We start from the raw sequence: 17,097 nt of genomic DNA, 5'->3' as shown, positions 1-17,097 counted from the left end.
GGCTTTAACAGCCTGTGTCAGCCATTAGTGTCGAAAAAAAAAGGAGGAGTGAGAACTTCCCTGCCATTTTCCCACATGTCTTCATTCTCATTATAAGGAGGAGCAGCGGGACGCATAGGCTGTCACAGCTTTGTGCTAAAAACAGACTACATCAGGAGTCTGTCATCATCACTTTGACATTATAAATCATCTTCAGCTTGATGAGAAATCCCTCTGTTTTTTAGTATTCTTCTGAATCTGTGCATGCATTGCACAACATAAATGTAGTCATTAATAAAATGGTGTCCCTTCATAGTAATGAGGTGTGAAAATGTGCCTGATTACACTTCATTCAGTCATTGGTTACACGCTGGAGCATGCAGATGCAGGGAGGCTGCAGGGCAACAGGCTGAGTCAACCAAGGTCATGTTCAACACATCAACACTATAACATAAAGTAATTAACTCCTTCATGTTTTTTGAGTGCTTTCACACCCAGTGCCACGCCTGAGTTCTAATACAGGTACTGCTCCTGATAAGGTGTTCCAGGAAGAGGTCTGCAGGTAAAATAATCGTAGCAACAAAGTCCCCAGTGGATGCCAGTAATGACACAAACCTACGGCTGTACCTGACTTGTACTCAGTCTCACAACTAATTAGATTCATTGGGGCTCAGGGGTGCATGCAGTTACATCTATCTGAAATCTGTAACTCATTTAACAAATCGAAAACAATCTCTTCAGGGTGAAATACATGAAATTGGATTTGAACACAAAAAGACAATATTTGAATTATTTTGGTGCTTTTTGTTTTAATGAGATAACGTCAAAACGTCAAAACATTGTGTGAGGGGTGAATGAAGAGTAACATAATAATCAGACATGGAAATATTGCATTTACAAGCAATACTTTGAAATGTATAGACTTATTGATATTGGAAAGATGCGCCCCCCCCCCCCCCTTGAAGCCTACCAAGCCTTGAAATAACTCTCTAGAAATCTACAGAATATTTAATAATGGCATGTTTTGTGTTTGTCCTTGATTACCAGTGATATACTTTCGACCAATCAACAGACTGCAGTGTGTCTAGCTGCAGCCTTTGTTTCCAATCGGTTTGCGTTGCACCCCGACAGAAGGATAGCTGAAAAGTAGGACAGTGCTGATCGGGTATTTTGGTACCATTCCCAACTTTTGACGGTGGAAACACCAATAAATGCAGACCATACTTTACTCTACTATATACTCTCAGCTTTTTAGATACCATGGGGGGCTCCAAGGAACAAGTTTGGGAACCATTGATTGTATGCACACATAAGCCCCGTTTCCACCATGCAGTCCAGTTCAGTTCGGTACAGTACCCATTTGTTGGCATTTCTGCCGTCAAAAGTTGGGAATGGTACCAAAATAAGGAATCCGGTACGTTCTACTGCTGTTAGGGTGCCAAGGGTATACCGATCCGACCCTAAAGGGTCCTTTTTGTTTACTGTGTCCCTGTTTTTCTTCTTCTTTGTTGAACTTAATTAATAGCGGGCTACACTGTGGTGGGCTGCTATGATGTCACACTATTACATGGCTGACACAGGTATCTCCATCTGGCTTACACTCCGCTTACCAAAAATGGAAATGCAAACAAGATCAGGGTTTACTGTACCGAACTGTACCAAACTGTACCAAACTGTACTGAACCAAACCAGACTGCTTGGTGGAAACGGGGCTATAGGAACCTACTACTTTTAAGTGAATTATAAAAATCAGAAGTAGCCGGCCACTGAACAAAGAGCCTTTTTTAAGCTGAGAGAGCCAACTCGTACTGCTTTGTTTATTAACATTTTTGATTGAGTATTTCAAAGGCTTGCTACATGGTGTACACACACTCTTGTTTCGTGGCATACATGTATCATGGAGGCAGAGTACACAAGTCCAGCGAACATAAACGCATAAAGCAGCAGAAGAAAGAGACAAAATAAATATATCAGGCATCAAAACAAGTAATAAATAGCCTAATGCACACCTAATGTCACAGCAAGGACAAATCATGTCACACACATATGAGTGATAGCCTACTACAGGATCATTTCAGGGATTAATCTAAATGTAATTGGATTTATCGTCCACTTTTATATAAATTTCAGGACCAGGGAGACCCCTCCACCACCTGACTATCATTATACTGTATGTACTCAGCTTACAGTCATAAGATGCTGTTTCAGTCATTGCATTGGCCCAGTCTTTCACCTGTGGAGCCTTTGATGTCTACTTGTGTCTTAAAATAGCCTGTAACTCAACAGGCTGTTATTCTACCCATGAATATACAGTGCATGCACACTTGGATGTGTTAGGCATTTGCAAACTCTCTAACCTGATGACTGAAATAGATTTGAAATGTCCATTAAAATTTGCCACAATAAATAATTAAAAACTACATAAGTATTACAAGCTGAAACGAAAATATGACCTATCCCTTTAAATTAGCCTCAGTGTCAGGTCTTCCGTTGGCCCCGCCTCCTGGTCCTTCATTAGCCTATCAGTGCGCGGTGCACGTGACGAGCGTTCTTTGCGATGACCTCATCCTTGGTGTGGGATGACGTCAAATTCAAGATGGATGGAATCACGACCAGCGCGCAGAAATCCACACAACAGTGAATAAAGTCCCGGCTGTGTGGAGGAAAGAGCATATTGACGACGGGCAGGGTAAGTGTGGACAGAATACCAAACTTAAGAGTGAGAAATAATGAGCAGGGTGGGTGAAATGCAGTTGGTAAGAGTGCAGTTAAGGAGACGCTTTTTCCTTTTCCTCCCTGACGTAACTCGAAAGGGGGGGGGGATTGTGCTGTCTGTGAAACCGGACCAGCTACGACCTGTTTCTGCAGCCAGAACCCGCGCCGTGTCAGGCTGGGTTGAGGCGTTTAAAGAGAGGAGAAAAACAAAAACAAAACACGTCTACCGGGGGTAGCGGCGGGGAAATAGACTCCCCCCGCACACACACACACACACACACACACACACACACACACACACACACACACACACACACACTCACACTCACACTCACACTCCTTACAGCCTCTCTGTCTGTACTGTGTGTTTTCATTCCGGGATTACCGCGGGGGAGTCCATTGAGCTCAACTTTTCCTCACTTGATTTAGTAGAAAGCTTTGAATGTTATCTGGTAACGGAGGTAGCCTCGGTTCTTTCCACACAAAGAGAGAAACTGCATGACTAATATCATAACCGAAAGCGGGTGTCTGTCTCTGAGAAGTTATCTGTCACGTCTTTGCGGGTTGATCACATGCTGCAGTCTTTACCTCCTCAGAGAAACAAGACGCTAACAATAAAACCTTACAGCTCTGTGAACGCTTTCTTAAAGTTTGGAGAAAGACGTAAGCAAGCCGTGGTTAGTTTTTGATGAATGAATGAAGCTTCAAGCGAATAACCGATAGTAACAAGTGTCATTGAAGGCAACATGGCAGCTTCGCTTCCGGTTAAAATTTTCGAAATAAATGTCTCAAAGTGCAACGTGTCGAGTGTGATTATTTTACACTTGGCTTTGGAAAATCAAAAATAAGAAAACCAAATGGCTTATGCAACTGACACTAGGCCTGAGAAATTTATCGAACAATTACAATTTTAATAAGCATACAATTAAGGCTTTGCACAATCATGAACACATGATAATCGAGATTAATTAAATCATTCCTGTGCTGTGTGTCATGTGTGCTTAATGTTTCAAAGTGTTTGTTTTTATGTGATGGCTTTAAACCCTACCTAAAAAACACAGTTAGTTTATTAATATATATTAGGGTTGTATTTTTAGAGCCTAACTGATTAATCAGCCAGTTGATAATGTCAGCTGATTTCTTTTTCTTTTTTTAAGATTTATTTTTGGGCATTTTGTGCCTTTTATTAGAGCGATAGGACAGTAGATAGAGCCGGAAATCAGGGAGAAAGAGACTAGGGAATGACATGCGGGAAAGGAGCCACAGGTGGGATTCGAATCCGGGCCGCCCACTTGGAGGCGCACGCTCTAACCATTGCGCCACCAGCGCCCCAATGTCGGCTGACTTTAGCATATTAAGTGACTATCTATGTCGGCTAAATTTACATCTGATACATGCCGATATTACTAGATTTATTCACCAGTCCAATAGCATTTCATTACTCTATCAGCTCTCTTTCTGGCTGTCTCCAACAGATTGTTACATGGATTACAACAAGCATTATCATCCTCCAGAGTTCAAGTGGTGATACACGCACATGCTACTTTCCTGTCGAGTGACCATCATGTTTTCATTATCTTTTCCACAAGTGTTTGATAACTGCATTTGAGGGGTCACCTGTGTGTTTATGTTTATGTGATTAATGCATGTAATGATGCAGAAGTTGTAAAATCAATGAGTAATCGTGTTTAATAATTGTGATCTGAATATCAATCAAAATCATTGTGATTAGAATGTTTTACATAATCAAGCAGCCGTACACAGAGCTGTGCAAAGGCATTAGGACACTACTAGCTTTGTTGTTGTAGCAACTTTTTAATGACCATATGTATAACTCTTCAGAGATATTTCAAACAGGGTACCCCATGCACAGCCTAAACACGTTCTCAGGTGCTCACAGTTGCAGGAACATACCATGAAAAATCAAACGTCTGAGGAACACTGACAATAACTTTCGCCTGTAGCTTCCTCAGGTTCGCCTAGCACCATGTGCCAGTGTGCCACAGACTTTTGAGTTATTTTGAATTATCAATTACAGCCGACATAAGTGCACAACATTAAAAAACAAACTTTTTCACAAAGGCCTCTACAGGCTGAAGTCAGTATTTACCTCCCTCTGCATTCGGCACATCCCGAAGGCCTGAGGTCTGAATCTGACCCACGGCGGCTGCTGTAGCCTTCGTACATGGGGTGCACAACATAACCGCTAGGCCATCCCGCGCTCCAGGAGAGACTGTCTTTAAGATAGCTTAAGTAATCTTCTGGTATATTATGCCAAGCTTTCTTTTAGATTTAGGCTGTCTTTTATTTATCTATATAATCACACGCTGGCTCTATCATGTTGATATCTTAACTCTGCAGAGGCCAGTCCATGACCGACATTGTTTCATCAGCTGTTTTTCTCTCATACTGTAACATGATTTTAGTGCTTTGTTCAGCAGTGTGCTTGGTATGGTTGTGATGTGATGCTGAAAAATACACAGTTCTCAATCAGCTGCTTTCCAGAAGAATCAGCTTGATTAATGACGATCACATTCCTAGAAAACAGATGTCATGGCGGCCTATATTGCACAGAAATGTAGCTTCAGAGTAAATAATAGAGGCCTTTCATATCATACTGTAATACATGTTCTCACAGTAATTGCTACTCTCCAAACAGTAATTGTGTCTTGACATGTATACATGAGAACAGTGTAAACCAGTGAATGAACAAGAGTGTAATTACTGTGTAAGGATGTCAACATTTTCAATACTGTGATACTTACTGTTTGTTGTCTCATAAAGATATAAAAGTCATGTCTCCTACAAACAGAGAGACAGCAGAGGAGCTGACGCTGTCTAAATTGCATCAATACATCGTAACTAATGCGCGTTTGGACAGTTTCAGCAGGAGTTGAAATGTTTGGTACTTAAAAACAAGAAATGTGTTGTTCCAAGGTCTTTTATTTTTGTTGCCATGGCATCAATATGGTTTGATTTTTGTTAGTATCATATCAAAGGTTTAACATTCAGGTACTATAGTCTGTCCTTTCAATCAACAAAACTAAACATGATGCTAACATGGTTGTTAACCTCTATTGTTCTGTAACTTCTCCAGAGTATTTTCTTTTTTTAATACGCTCGTAAAAATAGCGTATTTCATCTTTATTTCTTAACTGCTAGATTGATTTAAGTGTCTAGAAAGCTTAAAATACAGGCTCATATAGATGTTTAAATAAGTTGGAGGTTATTTTCATGTGAAACTGGTCACCAGTAAAAAAAGATTTTCCCAGGAAATTGTTTGGGGTTTGTGGTAAACCTGCCAAATCCTGACATACCCTGTCTCACAGTTCACTGAATAAGCAGATGATTATAGTCAGAGTCTAATATCACTCTTTTCTCTGAAGTAAATGTATCATGAGAGGAATATTAGAAGTAGAAGTTAAATTCCCGCCCGGTTCTCATTTTCTGTGGGGAATGAGTTTTATTTTTAAGGCAGACTTTTCAAGCTTCCTGTTTCAGTCTGTGTCACTGACGGTGACTTGACAGAGCTGCATTTTTTATAACTTCTGACTAACATGATGTAATGCTGAAGAATTTGTTGTGTGTCCTTTAGTATGTGTTCACAGTGTACATCAAACGGTAAAACTTAAAGGGATCATCGTTAGAGAAACAAGGTATTAATCCTTCAACCTACAGTAACTCAAGTGTTACACAACTTTAAGTCTTTCATTTTTGTCATTATTTAAGATTTATTTTTTGGCTTTTTGTGCCTTTAATGGAGAGATAGGACAGTGGATAGAGTTGGAAATCACGGAGAGAGTAGGGAATGACATGCGGGAAGAGAGCCACGGGTGGGATTTGAACCTAGGCCGCATGCTTGGAGGACCATAGCCTCATTAATCAATCATTAATCAGTTTTTATCATTATTTAAATAAAAAAGTCATTATGAAACTTGGCATTTAGCAAGCCTTTAACTAGTGATATTAGCAACATGTGAATTAAGTCTTTTAATGTGTTCATTTTCATTAAGATGCTTATAGGGTAATAATAATATTTGTTACATATTTAAAATAAGAAACAGACTTTTTTGCTGGAGTAACTTGAAGACAAGAACTAAGTTTCTTAAAGAAATAACAAAGGGAGCTCACAGAGGATGCTTTCTCTGACACTGATGACACAGGTGTGAAAAAAAGAAGGGTGTGGGGTGGGTAACACAACTCCAGCAGGCTGTGATTGTTAGTGTGTGTGTCTGTACATGCTCATGTCTCTAAGCAAAGCAGCCATGTGCAAAAATAATTATCACATTTTTATTAACATTCATTTAGTGTTTACATTCCTCCTCTTGTCCTGTCTTTCAGCCATGGAGAGCCTTGTGCATTACAGCAACCCCTCCCATACCCTGTCGGTGCTGGGGGTCCTCAATGAGCAGCGCCTGCGGGGTCAGATGTGTGACGTAGTCCTTGTTGTAGCTGACCAGAGGTACCAGGCTCATAAGAGTGTTCTGGCTGCCAGCAGTGAGTATTTCCAGACCCTGTTCACACGGAGGGACGCAGAGTCCCTGAAAGTTGTAAACCTGGACTTCTGTGAGCCTGACGCCTTCGAGATCGTTCTGAATTACATCTACTCCTCCTCACTGTTTGTGGACAAAGGCAGCCTGGCAGCCATTCAAGAGCTGGGCTACAGTCTTGGAATCCCTTTCCTCACCAACATTGTGTCCACAAGGCCACATGCATCCTACTGTGTGTCCAGAAAAAGACTTTCGTTCTCTGAAGGGGAAGAGAATGATGTCCAGACAAGAAGCGTCATTGTGTGTCGGGTCCGGAATGAGACAGCCCAGCCATCTCGCTCAAGTTATCCCAGAAAGACATCAGAGAGAGCCTCGCCTCCACACTCTACACAGGATTCAACGCAGCCTCCTTCAGAACGAATCTCATATGAATCAGTCAGAAACTCTGAATCCATCAGCAGGAAATCTTCTGAACAGTCTGAAGCTGCTGACAGGAAGTACACCTATCCATATGCCTCTATATTAAAAGGGAATTCTTCGGACATTGCATCTGTAAGGCCCCAGCTGACTTCCTCGGTGTCCTTCAGTGATGCAGAAGTGCAGCACATCAGACTGCAGTCTGCCATTGACCAGGACCCTAAAGAGGAAGAAGAGGAGCAGGGGCACCACTATCACTCTAAAGTGTCCTTTCAAGGTCAGGCCAGTGAGCCAAGCCCGACCATTGACCGGAGCGGACCGCTCATCAAAAGCCTCCTCCGAAGATCTTTATCCATGGACAGCCCCGTTCCAGTTTTCTCGCCCACACTGGAGCTCAAGGATTTGCAAAACCGTGAACAGTCAGTTGTTAAAATGGCATCCAAAGCATGTGGACCGGAAACATCTGCTCACAACGGCAGTTCAAAAAGAATATCTCCCTTGGTTCTCGGGTCGAAGTACCACAGCAGGTATGATTTAGAAACTCAGGTAGAAAGAGAGCTCAGTGTGAAAGCCGAGCCTAGCAGTCCACTGGCGGACCCCATGGACATTATTAGGATAACAGTCGGAGATGCGTTGCCTGTCAATCTTAAGAACTTGCAAGCAAATTATGACCAAGGTTCAAAGCAGGATTTCAATTCTTTTGGGAAAAGAAGGGACCGGCCGGATAACAGGCGGTACCCGTTCAAGAAGAGCAAAATATTCAAAGAAGACCCCCTGACACTTGATGAGAACCTGACAGTACCTCAGAGCGCCAGTGATGACTTGAATGAGAACAATGTAGAGCCGCCTCAGAACAAAATCTTCAAATGCTGGAACTGTTTAAAGGTTTTCAGGTCCAGTGCTGGCTTACATCGTCATGTAAATATGTATCACAACCCTGAAAAGCCATATGCTTGCGACATCTGCCATAAACGCTTCCATACCAACTTCAAAGTGTGGACTCACTGCCAAACTCAGCATGGTGTGGTACAAAACCCAGCCTCGTCCTCCAGCTCCTCTGTACTGGATGAGAAATTTCAAAAGAAGCTGATAGATATGGTGCGAGAGAGGGAAATAAAGAAAGCATTGCTTTGGAAGTTAAAGAGGAATAAACAGAGTTTGCAATCTCCTGCGCTTACCAAAAAGAGATCGAGGCCCAGCTATATATGTCCATACTGTGGGAAAGTATTTGTGTTCCAATCTCAGTACAGACAGCATTTAAGGACACATCCTGCTGAAAAAGCTGACGAGGAGGCAGCAGACGAGAGCATCCTCTATCAGAAACAGGATGAAATCAGTCAGCAGAAGGACTCCGATGCTGGTGTTTACTCCTGTAGACTTTGCAACATGAAACTTTCTTCACTCTTTGAACAAGGTGACCATGAGAGGGGCTGTCGACATGCAACCGTTTGTCCCTACTGTGGCCTCCGTTTCTCCAGTCCAACGGTCAAGAGGGACCATGAAGCACATTGTAAATACAAGAAACTGACGTGCCTGGAGTGCATGCGGACCTTCAAGTCGTCCTTCAGCATATGGCGTCACCAGGTTGAGGTCCACAACCAAAACATGATGACTGTTAAAGACCAGATTCACCTGCAGCAACAAGAAAACAACGAAGAGTCTTCTGAAATGCTCCAAGTGGATCACTACCAAGACGAGCCGCTGGTGACCGGGAGTTCAAGAGAGACCATCAGCTTCAGTGACTCCTCAGGTCCACCAATGTACGACTCAGAAGACTCCTCCTCTTATGTGCCTGAGGACCTGAGCATTGGGCACCATGGCAAGCTGGTAGTGAAGGAAGAGCCATTAGAAGAGGCTGTGTGTGAGATGGAAAACGCTGATGCAGAAAATGCTGGGCTTGAGGAACCCGGCGTGTGGCCCTGCGAGAAATGCGGGAATCTTTTTAGCTCTCGCAAAGACCTGGAACGACACCAGGAGCTGCTCTGCCACATAAAACCGTTCATCTGTCACATCTGCAACAAAGCCTTCAGGACCAACTTTCGCCTTTGGAGCCACTTTCAGTCCCACATGTCGACTGCTAACGAACCTGGAGCCAAAGAGATCGACAGACAACCCTCGCCTCCATCTCCATCCCCTCCAACGACCCCTCAGGACTCTGAACACCACTCGCCACAGGCCTCCGTGCTCAAGTCCACCCAGGCAGTGCCAGTGGCTGCAGCAGTGGCAGAGGAGTCCAGCAGCCCAGAGCCCTGTAGCTCATCAGTAAACAAGACGAAGAGGCCCGAACTTGAACGTCAATCCAGCAGCCACAGCCCTCTGTCAAGGTCAAACAGCATGGAGAATCCAGTCGGCCCTCAGGAATCAGACACCCTCTTTTACCACGCTCCATCTCTCTCTGCCCTGACGTTTAAGAGGCAGTACATGTGCAAACTCTGCCACAGGACCTTCAAGACGGCCTTCAGTCTCTGGAGCCACGAGCAGAGTCACAGCCACATGTAAGCATCAGACAAGCAGTAGTTCCTCTTGAGAGACAATGTAAGAATTAACACACCTCAGCCTACAAAACGAAGACTTTGAATGTATAGCTTATTTGCTTGCCTCCAATGTCATATATTAAAGTGGCCATGTTCAGTAGAGGTGTAAACGTGAATGTGCAATCAAGTGCTAGATTCCTCCGTGAGATGAGATGATTATAAATGGTTTCTTTTTTTTTCCAAATGAGATATAAGCATTGACCTATTTTAAATCTTTTGGTTGTCTACTTGTACTTCTGTGTGTAGGTGATGTTGAGAAAACAAGGTACAGAGTTGCATCTTTTCATTTTTCAGCTGTACCACTTTGTACAAGAGTTGTTCCGATACTGATACCAATACAAATTCCGATACTGATACCTGTGCCAGTATTGGATATGCCTTAGATGCTATCTGAAATGTAGTATTAGGTAAAGACAGGTACACCAGTCAATGCATTGATCAAATTCTGTTATTAAAGGTCACATATTCTCCTCCTCTTCAACCAGTTTAAATAAGTCTCAGAGCTCCTCAAAACATGTGTGTGAAGTTTCTTGTTCTAAATCCACTCTGATCCTGTATTTGATCATGTCTATAAACCCCTCTATTTCAGCCCTGCTCAGAACAGGCTGTTTCTGTGTCTGTACCTTTAAATGTAAATGAGCTGTATCTGACCACGCCCCTCTCTGGAAGGGCTTTGGTGGCTTGGGCTTTCTTGCACCATGCTTTAATGTTTACGGTGAGAAGGCAGACTCAGAGGGCAGAACAAACACCTAGCTGTGGGAGTGTCACCCACCTGGGGGAGGGGTTACTGCCCTTTGTGATGTCATGAAGGGAAAATCTCCAAATGGCCTGTTTGAGCACACATTTTCTGACAAGTGGAGCAGGCAAAATACGGAGAGGATGGACTTTTCTTATAATTGGGGGTTCTTCAGGCAAACTAGAGACACATATTAGTGTTAGAGTAACATAGTAAAGGGTATTTTGCATAATATGTGACCTTTAAAATCAAGTTGTTTATCTGGATATTAGTTCTTATTTGGTACTTAAAAACACTTGTTTAAATTTAGCAATTATGTGTATAGTTCAATAGCTGCTAAAAAAAAATGGTAATATCCAATTGTCTCTCATTGGATTTGTGCTTGTACAGAAACAGATACAGAAGTTTAGGTGTTGGAAAAATTGGTATGGGAACATCTCTGTGTCTGAAGTAACGGTACAATGAAAACAGGAACAACTTAAAACATTGTTTTCTCTGATTGTTGGTGAAGTGCTTTAAAAATTTCAGAGGTTGGTGGTGAATTAACAAGTAGTGCTTTCGCTTTTGTATCAGATCTATCTCTTGATGTGAGTGACATCCCTTAAAATAATATTGGTGGCCTGAATATTGTATTCAATATGCACTTTGTGTAACAGTTTGATTCTGTTATAGAGGGACAAAGTACAAAGTGTTGGCTTGCAGATGTAGAAATTACAAAAGTGGCCCAACATTTTATTTTCTCCAAATAATATTACGCATTCTTTGCATTTGTTCTCATGTTTTGCCTTTTGTAATTTTGCTAAATGGTTGAATAAGACCTAAAAGTTACTTCTTGTAAAGTACATCAAACACATCCCAGGCACCCGTTGTTTAAGCATTGCATCTCGTGTTGTAGCCTTCTTAGGTTGCTTCATTCAGCACTTAACATTTAGCTTCCTTATTGTTAGACCGGTTTATCAATTCAATTATGTGTATACAAATGAACGAGGCAGTGCAATTATATGCCAGAAGATAAGAGGTTATATTTTCTTTCACGGGGAAATGATTGTTGAAAGTGTAAAAGGTGCTTTAAACAGATTACAAGTGAAATTTGGGAAACTGTATGTGGAAATAGGAGCCTGAGTTGACTTGATAGTTGATACCCTCCTAAATGAAATATTTGGCTTCTAACAGCAAATAGAAATAAATCTAAATCTCTGTGAAGTTTCTCTCAGTCATCCAGGTCCTGGTCATTCAAAGTGTGATCTGACAGACAAGTGGACATGGTTGAAAGTATTAAAGGTCACATATTCTCAATGTGTTTTCAACCAGTTTAAATAAGTCTCAGAGCTCCTCAAAACATGTCTATAAAGTTTCTTGCTCTAAATCCACTCTGATCCTGTATCTGATAATTTATATAAACCCCTCTATTTCAGCCCTGCTCAGAACAGGCTGTTTCTGTGTCTGTACCTTTAAATATGTAAATGAGCTGTGTCTGACCACGCCCCTCTCTGGAAGAGGATGTGGCTCGGTCTTTCTCGATCCATGCCATATTGTTTACAGTGAGAAGGCAGACTCAGAGGGCAGAACAAACACCTAGCTGTGGGAGTGTCACCCACCTGGGGGAGGGGTTACTGCCCTTTGTGATGTCATGAAGGGAAAACTCCAAACGGCCTGTTTGATCACACATTTTCTGAGAAGTGGAGCAGGGGAAAGACGGAGAGGATGGACTTTTTGATTTGTAGACAGACTAGGGACACACATGGTGTATCTTGCATAATATGTGACCTTTAAAATATCGTATTTTTCTTATAGCTGCTTGTCAGAACTCTTTTGAGTGTTTCATACGAACGTCAGCGATGTCCTGCTGCCTTTTGGATCACACTCTAAATTAACCTAAAATACTCATAACAGGCTTTTTTTTAAAGCACACTGCAGCATAGCATATCATTTCATAATCTAGGCTTTAACTCAAATCATGAAAATGAAAAGTACATGATCAATTGGTGTATCATTTAAGTTTTTACAATGCGATGCATCACAAGTCTGCCACCAAAGTGCAGCACCAGTGTTGTATGTACATATACTGGTTTGTGCAGTCAAACGAATAGAGTAATATACCGACCTTTACAATGAGGCCTTATGCAACATTTGACATATTTAGTCTCTCTTATTTCACATATAAAAAGCACAATAACGTTTCAGATGACTTATGACTCAGGCTTTTCAAAGGTGGTGGAGTGAAGAGAAAGGAGGCGCGAGGAAGCAAACGTTTTATTCTACCAATGAGCAGAGTGTTCCTGCTTCCTAAGATTTATTATAACGAATGTGTTTTGATTGTATTCCAGCTGTTTCACAATTGTATTCTTGTACAAGTATATACTTAACTGCTTTCAGCTTGATGGATTAGGACTTTGTCATAAATTATTACGGTTGTGATGTATTTGGGAGAAGCTGCATTCAAAGAGTGCTCCACACAAACCTTGGGGATTTGTTGTTCCTCTCATCGATGAGCGCCGTGAGCTGTATTGTGATGTTTTGATTCTTTGGAGAACTTCTGTAATGATGATAGTGCTCTTATTTTCTTGTGATGAAAAACTTCCTGAAAGTTTCACAGAAATTATTACAATTATGTTTATGGAAGTGTTTGTATCTTCGATTTTGTACCGATTTTGTTAGAAAACAAAAGTTTGATCTTTTTAGTATTCTGTGCTCTCACTGCAATAATGAATATTTGTATCTGCATCAGTTGCTTTATTGTTGCTTTTGGAGACTTGCAGCTGTTTTGTGTTTAGGGTTTTCTACAGTTTTTTGTGCTTAATTTCTGTAATAAAGAGTAACAATGGAGTATATATATATATACAACCATCTGTAGTATTTGCCTTTTATTTTTCAGCACAAAAACAAACCACCGCTGATTCAAGTCTTTATTAACTTTGAACTTTAAGATTTCCATTAACCCTCATTAAGCTTGTTTGGTGCCACTTATCTGAAACTTACACATTAATGTTCTGAATGTAATCTTTCCTCTGTTACACTTTTACTTAAAGGTGGAGTCAGTAGAGATGTTGGTAAACACAACATTCAACCTGGGCCCCTCCTCCTGGGCTCATTCTCAGCAGAAGTGCACACACTCATTGCAGGGTTAGCGTACGTTTACTGCTCGTATCTGCACTGCAAGCTGCCTGTGAATATCACATTTATTGTGATGGAAAAGCTGATAATTTAGCATGCTAGCACAAGCTAACAGCTGTGTCTTGCACCTGCCTGTCCAACAGAAAGCAGAGCAACTCTTAAGTCTGCAGGTGAAAGCCAACCCGAAAGTACACCCTCATTTGGGAACAAGATTTAAATGTGTAACTTTTACCTCTGTGATTATATTTCCTCTTCTTTTGCTGCATTCATGTTCTTCTAGGAGGGTCCCAGTTTCCGAGTTGTGAAGTCGTTCTTGCTGGTTATCTAGCTGGTTTCCCTGAAGTTGCCAACCCCGAGTTTAAATATTTGTGTTACAAAAGCATTGCATATATTCTGGTTAAGCACTGTTAACGAGCAGCCAGTCATCAAAGTGAGTGCTGTGTCAAATAGATGATTGTATAGCTTGTTGATTTATCTACCTGTGGAAATGAGGTATGTGAAAACGGACACACAAGTCATCCTGTTGGCAGACGACCCCGAGCAGAGGGGGGGATGGGGGGGGTGTTTTTCAAGCCGAGAGCCAATGTGACGAGTCCTGGCTGGAAACTAAGGAGTGAACTCGGGAGGCGTTTGCTTTAATTTGGAAAAATTGCAAACTGGAAATCCTGTCCTGCCCATGAGTGAGGTCACGATCCCTGAAAATGTGTGCAGGGAGGAAATTGAGGAAACTGTGTTTTTTTTTCAAACATCACCAGCATTTTCAATAAAAGAAATAAGATTTATTTTTCTTACATGGTGATGTCCTGTGACTTCCTCTTTGCCAGCAGTTTTTTTCTCATCTCAAAATGTGACGATACAAGTGTGAATGTTTGAAGGAGCTATGGTTGTCAACTAAATAACCCATTATTTACAATTAAAACATTTATTGCTTAAGATGAACAATAAGTTACACATTTGACATCAACAACGCAGCTTCTTAAAGAATTTAAAAGATAAAAATTGTTAATAATTTCCCTGTCATAGTTGCATTCCTAGATGGTCGGAGGAATCCATAATGAAGAGAATACTTTAAAAAAATCAAAATATATGTAAAATCAACATTACATAATCAAGAATCTTAAGGTGCAAACAAAAACCGAACTATAGCAGATATATCAGAAGCAACAGATGCGTTTGCTTTGCTGACGCTGCGATGTTTTTCCATGTTTTAAAAGGAGACTGCATGACTACAGAGGCAGTTATGAATCATCCAGATCTTTTTTTCTCTCTGTCCTCGAGCATCCTCACAGTGCCAGAGTGTCTTTGATCAGCCTTCTCATGGTTGTGCTCACAGAGGTGCCCAGAGAGTCAGTGATCTGAAATGTGATTTTGTAGAGATAGGGCTGGACATCCTTGAGACTGGTGTCAAACACGTTGTCCACCTCGGACTGGGTGGGCATCTTTGGCAGGTACTCGTGGCGGTTAATAACCTCGACGACGTTGATGACCTTCTCGCCCAGCTTCTCGCCCACTTTCTCCCTGCAGATCTGTCTCTCCTGCTCGTTGGCCAGGTTCACAACGTTGACCTTGATGCTCCACACTTCCCAGGGGATACACTCGTCAGAAAAGGGCCAGCGGGACTTCTTCTTCTGGTAAAACTCGAGTGAGATTTGCCCCATGCCATCACTGCCTGAGATGCTTAAGGCATCCTGCAACCAAGGACATATTATTTTAATTTACAACAGTCTTAAAAATAAAAGACAGGACGATGCATAGGATAAATACAAAACCACAATTTACTGAATTGCCTTTATTGCCAAAAATATACATAAATGCTTTGCTAAAGAGAGGCAAATGTAAGTATATCTCCAGAGCTAGAATAGGTACTGTTAAGTAATGCACCTAATAATTTGATTAAACCAAGACTATTCAATTTTCAGACGCATCAAGTAACTTTACACTGTAAAGTGAAGCCTCAAAGATTTCACCAGCACTACTCCAGCTAGTTTGCTTTAAGTATTGTTTTCATAATATCATAATAAGCTACGTGAAATCTCTGCAGGCTTCCTTATAACGCAATCGTCAAATTACAGGCCTGCAAAAGCATTACAGTCAACAATCACAGACCCAAACCAACAATTACCTTGAACTCAGACACAGCTTTCCTGATCACTCTGTCCAGCTCTTCGGAGGACACCCTGACGAAGCTAAAGTCGATGAAGTCGCAGTCGATGTCCAGTGTCCCCACCGTCCCGATGGAGTAGGTGCCTTCCTTCTTGTAGTGAAACTTCCCGGTGCTTCGATGCAGTAAAATGGTGTGCAGCAGGGCCAGCATCGATTCTTCGACCTGCCTCGCCTCCACGGACACCTCGAGCACTTCTGAGCGGCAATTCATGGCGAAATTATGATTATGTCCATTTACAGGGGACGACACAGGCAGGGAGATATGGCTACTGTAGCCTGTGCCACCTCGATCACGTATAGATCGTTTGTTTACCTCTACGAAGGGGCGGAGCCTTATCCACACTGTGTGTTCAAGTATTTAAATACATCAAATATTCTCTTTTTTCATCGAGACTCCCCTACCTCCAGATGTAATTTGTACGGAACAAGTAAAGAGGCATTGTAACATGGGCTAGCCCTCTAACTAGCTAGCAGGCAAGCTCAGTGTTTGGTAGAAAAATCACGATGACGCGGTGTAATCTACGGCAAGTAGTGTAGTTCAAACCAACCCGTTTGAGTTTTTTTTTATCTGATTGTGTTTTCAATAAGGTTTACTTTCATGACAAAGCAAGCAATAGCATTACTGGTTTTATGATACTTTCTGAGAATCATAATTAGCCTAAATGTAATGGACAAACGCGGGTTGCAAGAAAACAACAATAAAAGTATCGCATTTTTCGTGGTGCATTCTGGGACACGTTGTTTTTTTGCCACATATCCGTTTCAACAAGGCAACGTTTTACAGTAACCCTGCATTCACGTGCAACTCTGATGCTCGGAGTTCCCAACTTAAAAAGTCGTTCTTTTGATTTCAGTGTGTTTATGAGCTTTAAGTTGTAATATGAATTCAGCTGGTGGTATAATAAAAAAAATGTTTGATTTTAATAGCCCCGATTACAATCCGACGACA

At 41.6% G+C, this 17,097-nt stretch overlaps 2 protein-coding genes across 2 annotated transcripts; one reads left to right on the top strand and one right to left on the bottom strand.

Annotated features, from left to right (window-relative positions):
• Positions 1 to 2,541: 2,541 nt before the first annotated feature.
• zbtb21 (zinc finger and BTB domain containing 21) lies at positions 2,542 to 13,712 on the top strand. Its single transcript, XM_061055929.1, has 2 exons — positions 2,542 to 2,668; positions 7,036 to 13,712. Exon 2 carries the CDS (start codon positions 7,038 to 7,040, stop codon positions 10,098 to 10,100), a length of 3,063 nt encoding a protein of 1,020 aa, XP_060911912.1. The 5' UTR covers positions 2,542 to 2,668; positions 7,036 to 7,037; the 3' UTR covers positions 10,101 to 13,712.
• Positions 13,713 to 14,888: 1,176 nt separating this feature from the next.
• atg101 (autophagy related 101) lies at positions 14,889 to 17,037 on the bottom strand. Its single transcript, XM_061055934.1, has 2 exons — positions 16,108 to 17,037; positions 14,889 to 15,673 (listed from the first exon to the last, which is right to left on the bottom strand). Exons 1-2 carry the CDS (start codon positions 16,357 to 16,359, stop codon positions 15,269 to 15,271), a joined length of 657 nt encoding a protein of 218 aa, XP_060911917.1. The 5' UTR covers positions 16,360 to 17,037; the 3' UTR covers positions 14,889 to 15,268.
• Positions 17,038 to 17,097: the final 60 nt, after the last annotated feature.

This window comes from Labrus mixtus, chromosome 14 (assembly GCF_963584025.1).
Source record: "Labrus mixtus chromosome 14, fLabMix1.1, whole genome shotgun sequence".
Classification (NCBI taxonomy): domain Eukaryota; kingdom Metazoa; phylum Chordata; class Actinopteri; order Labriformes; family Labridae; genus Labrus; species Labrus mixtus.
Note: the sequence above shows the minus strand (reverse complement) of the source record. Positions and strands in the feature narration are given on the sequence as shown.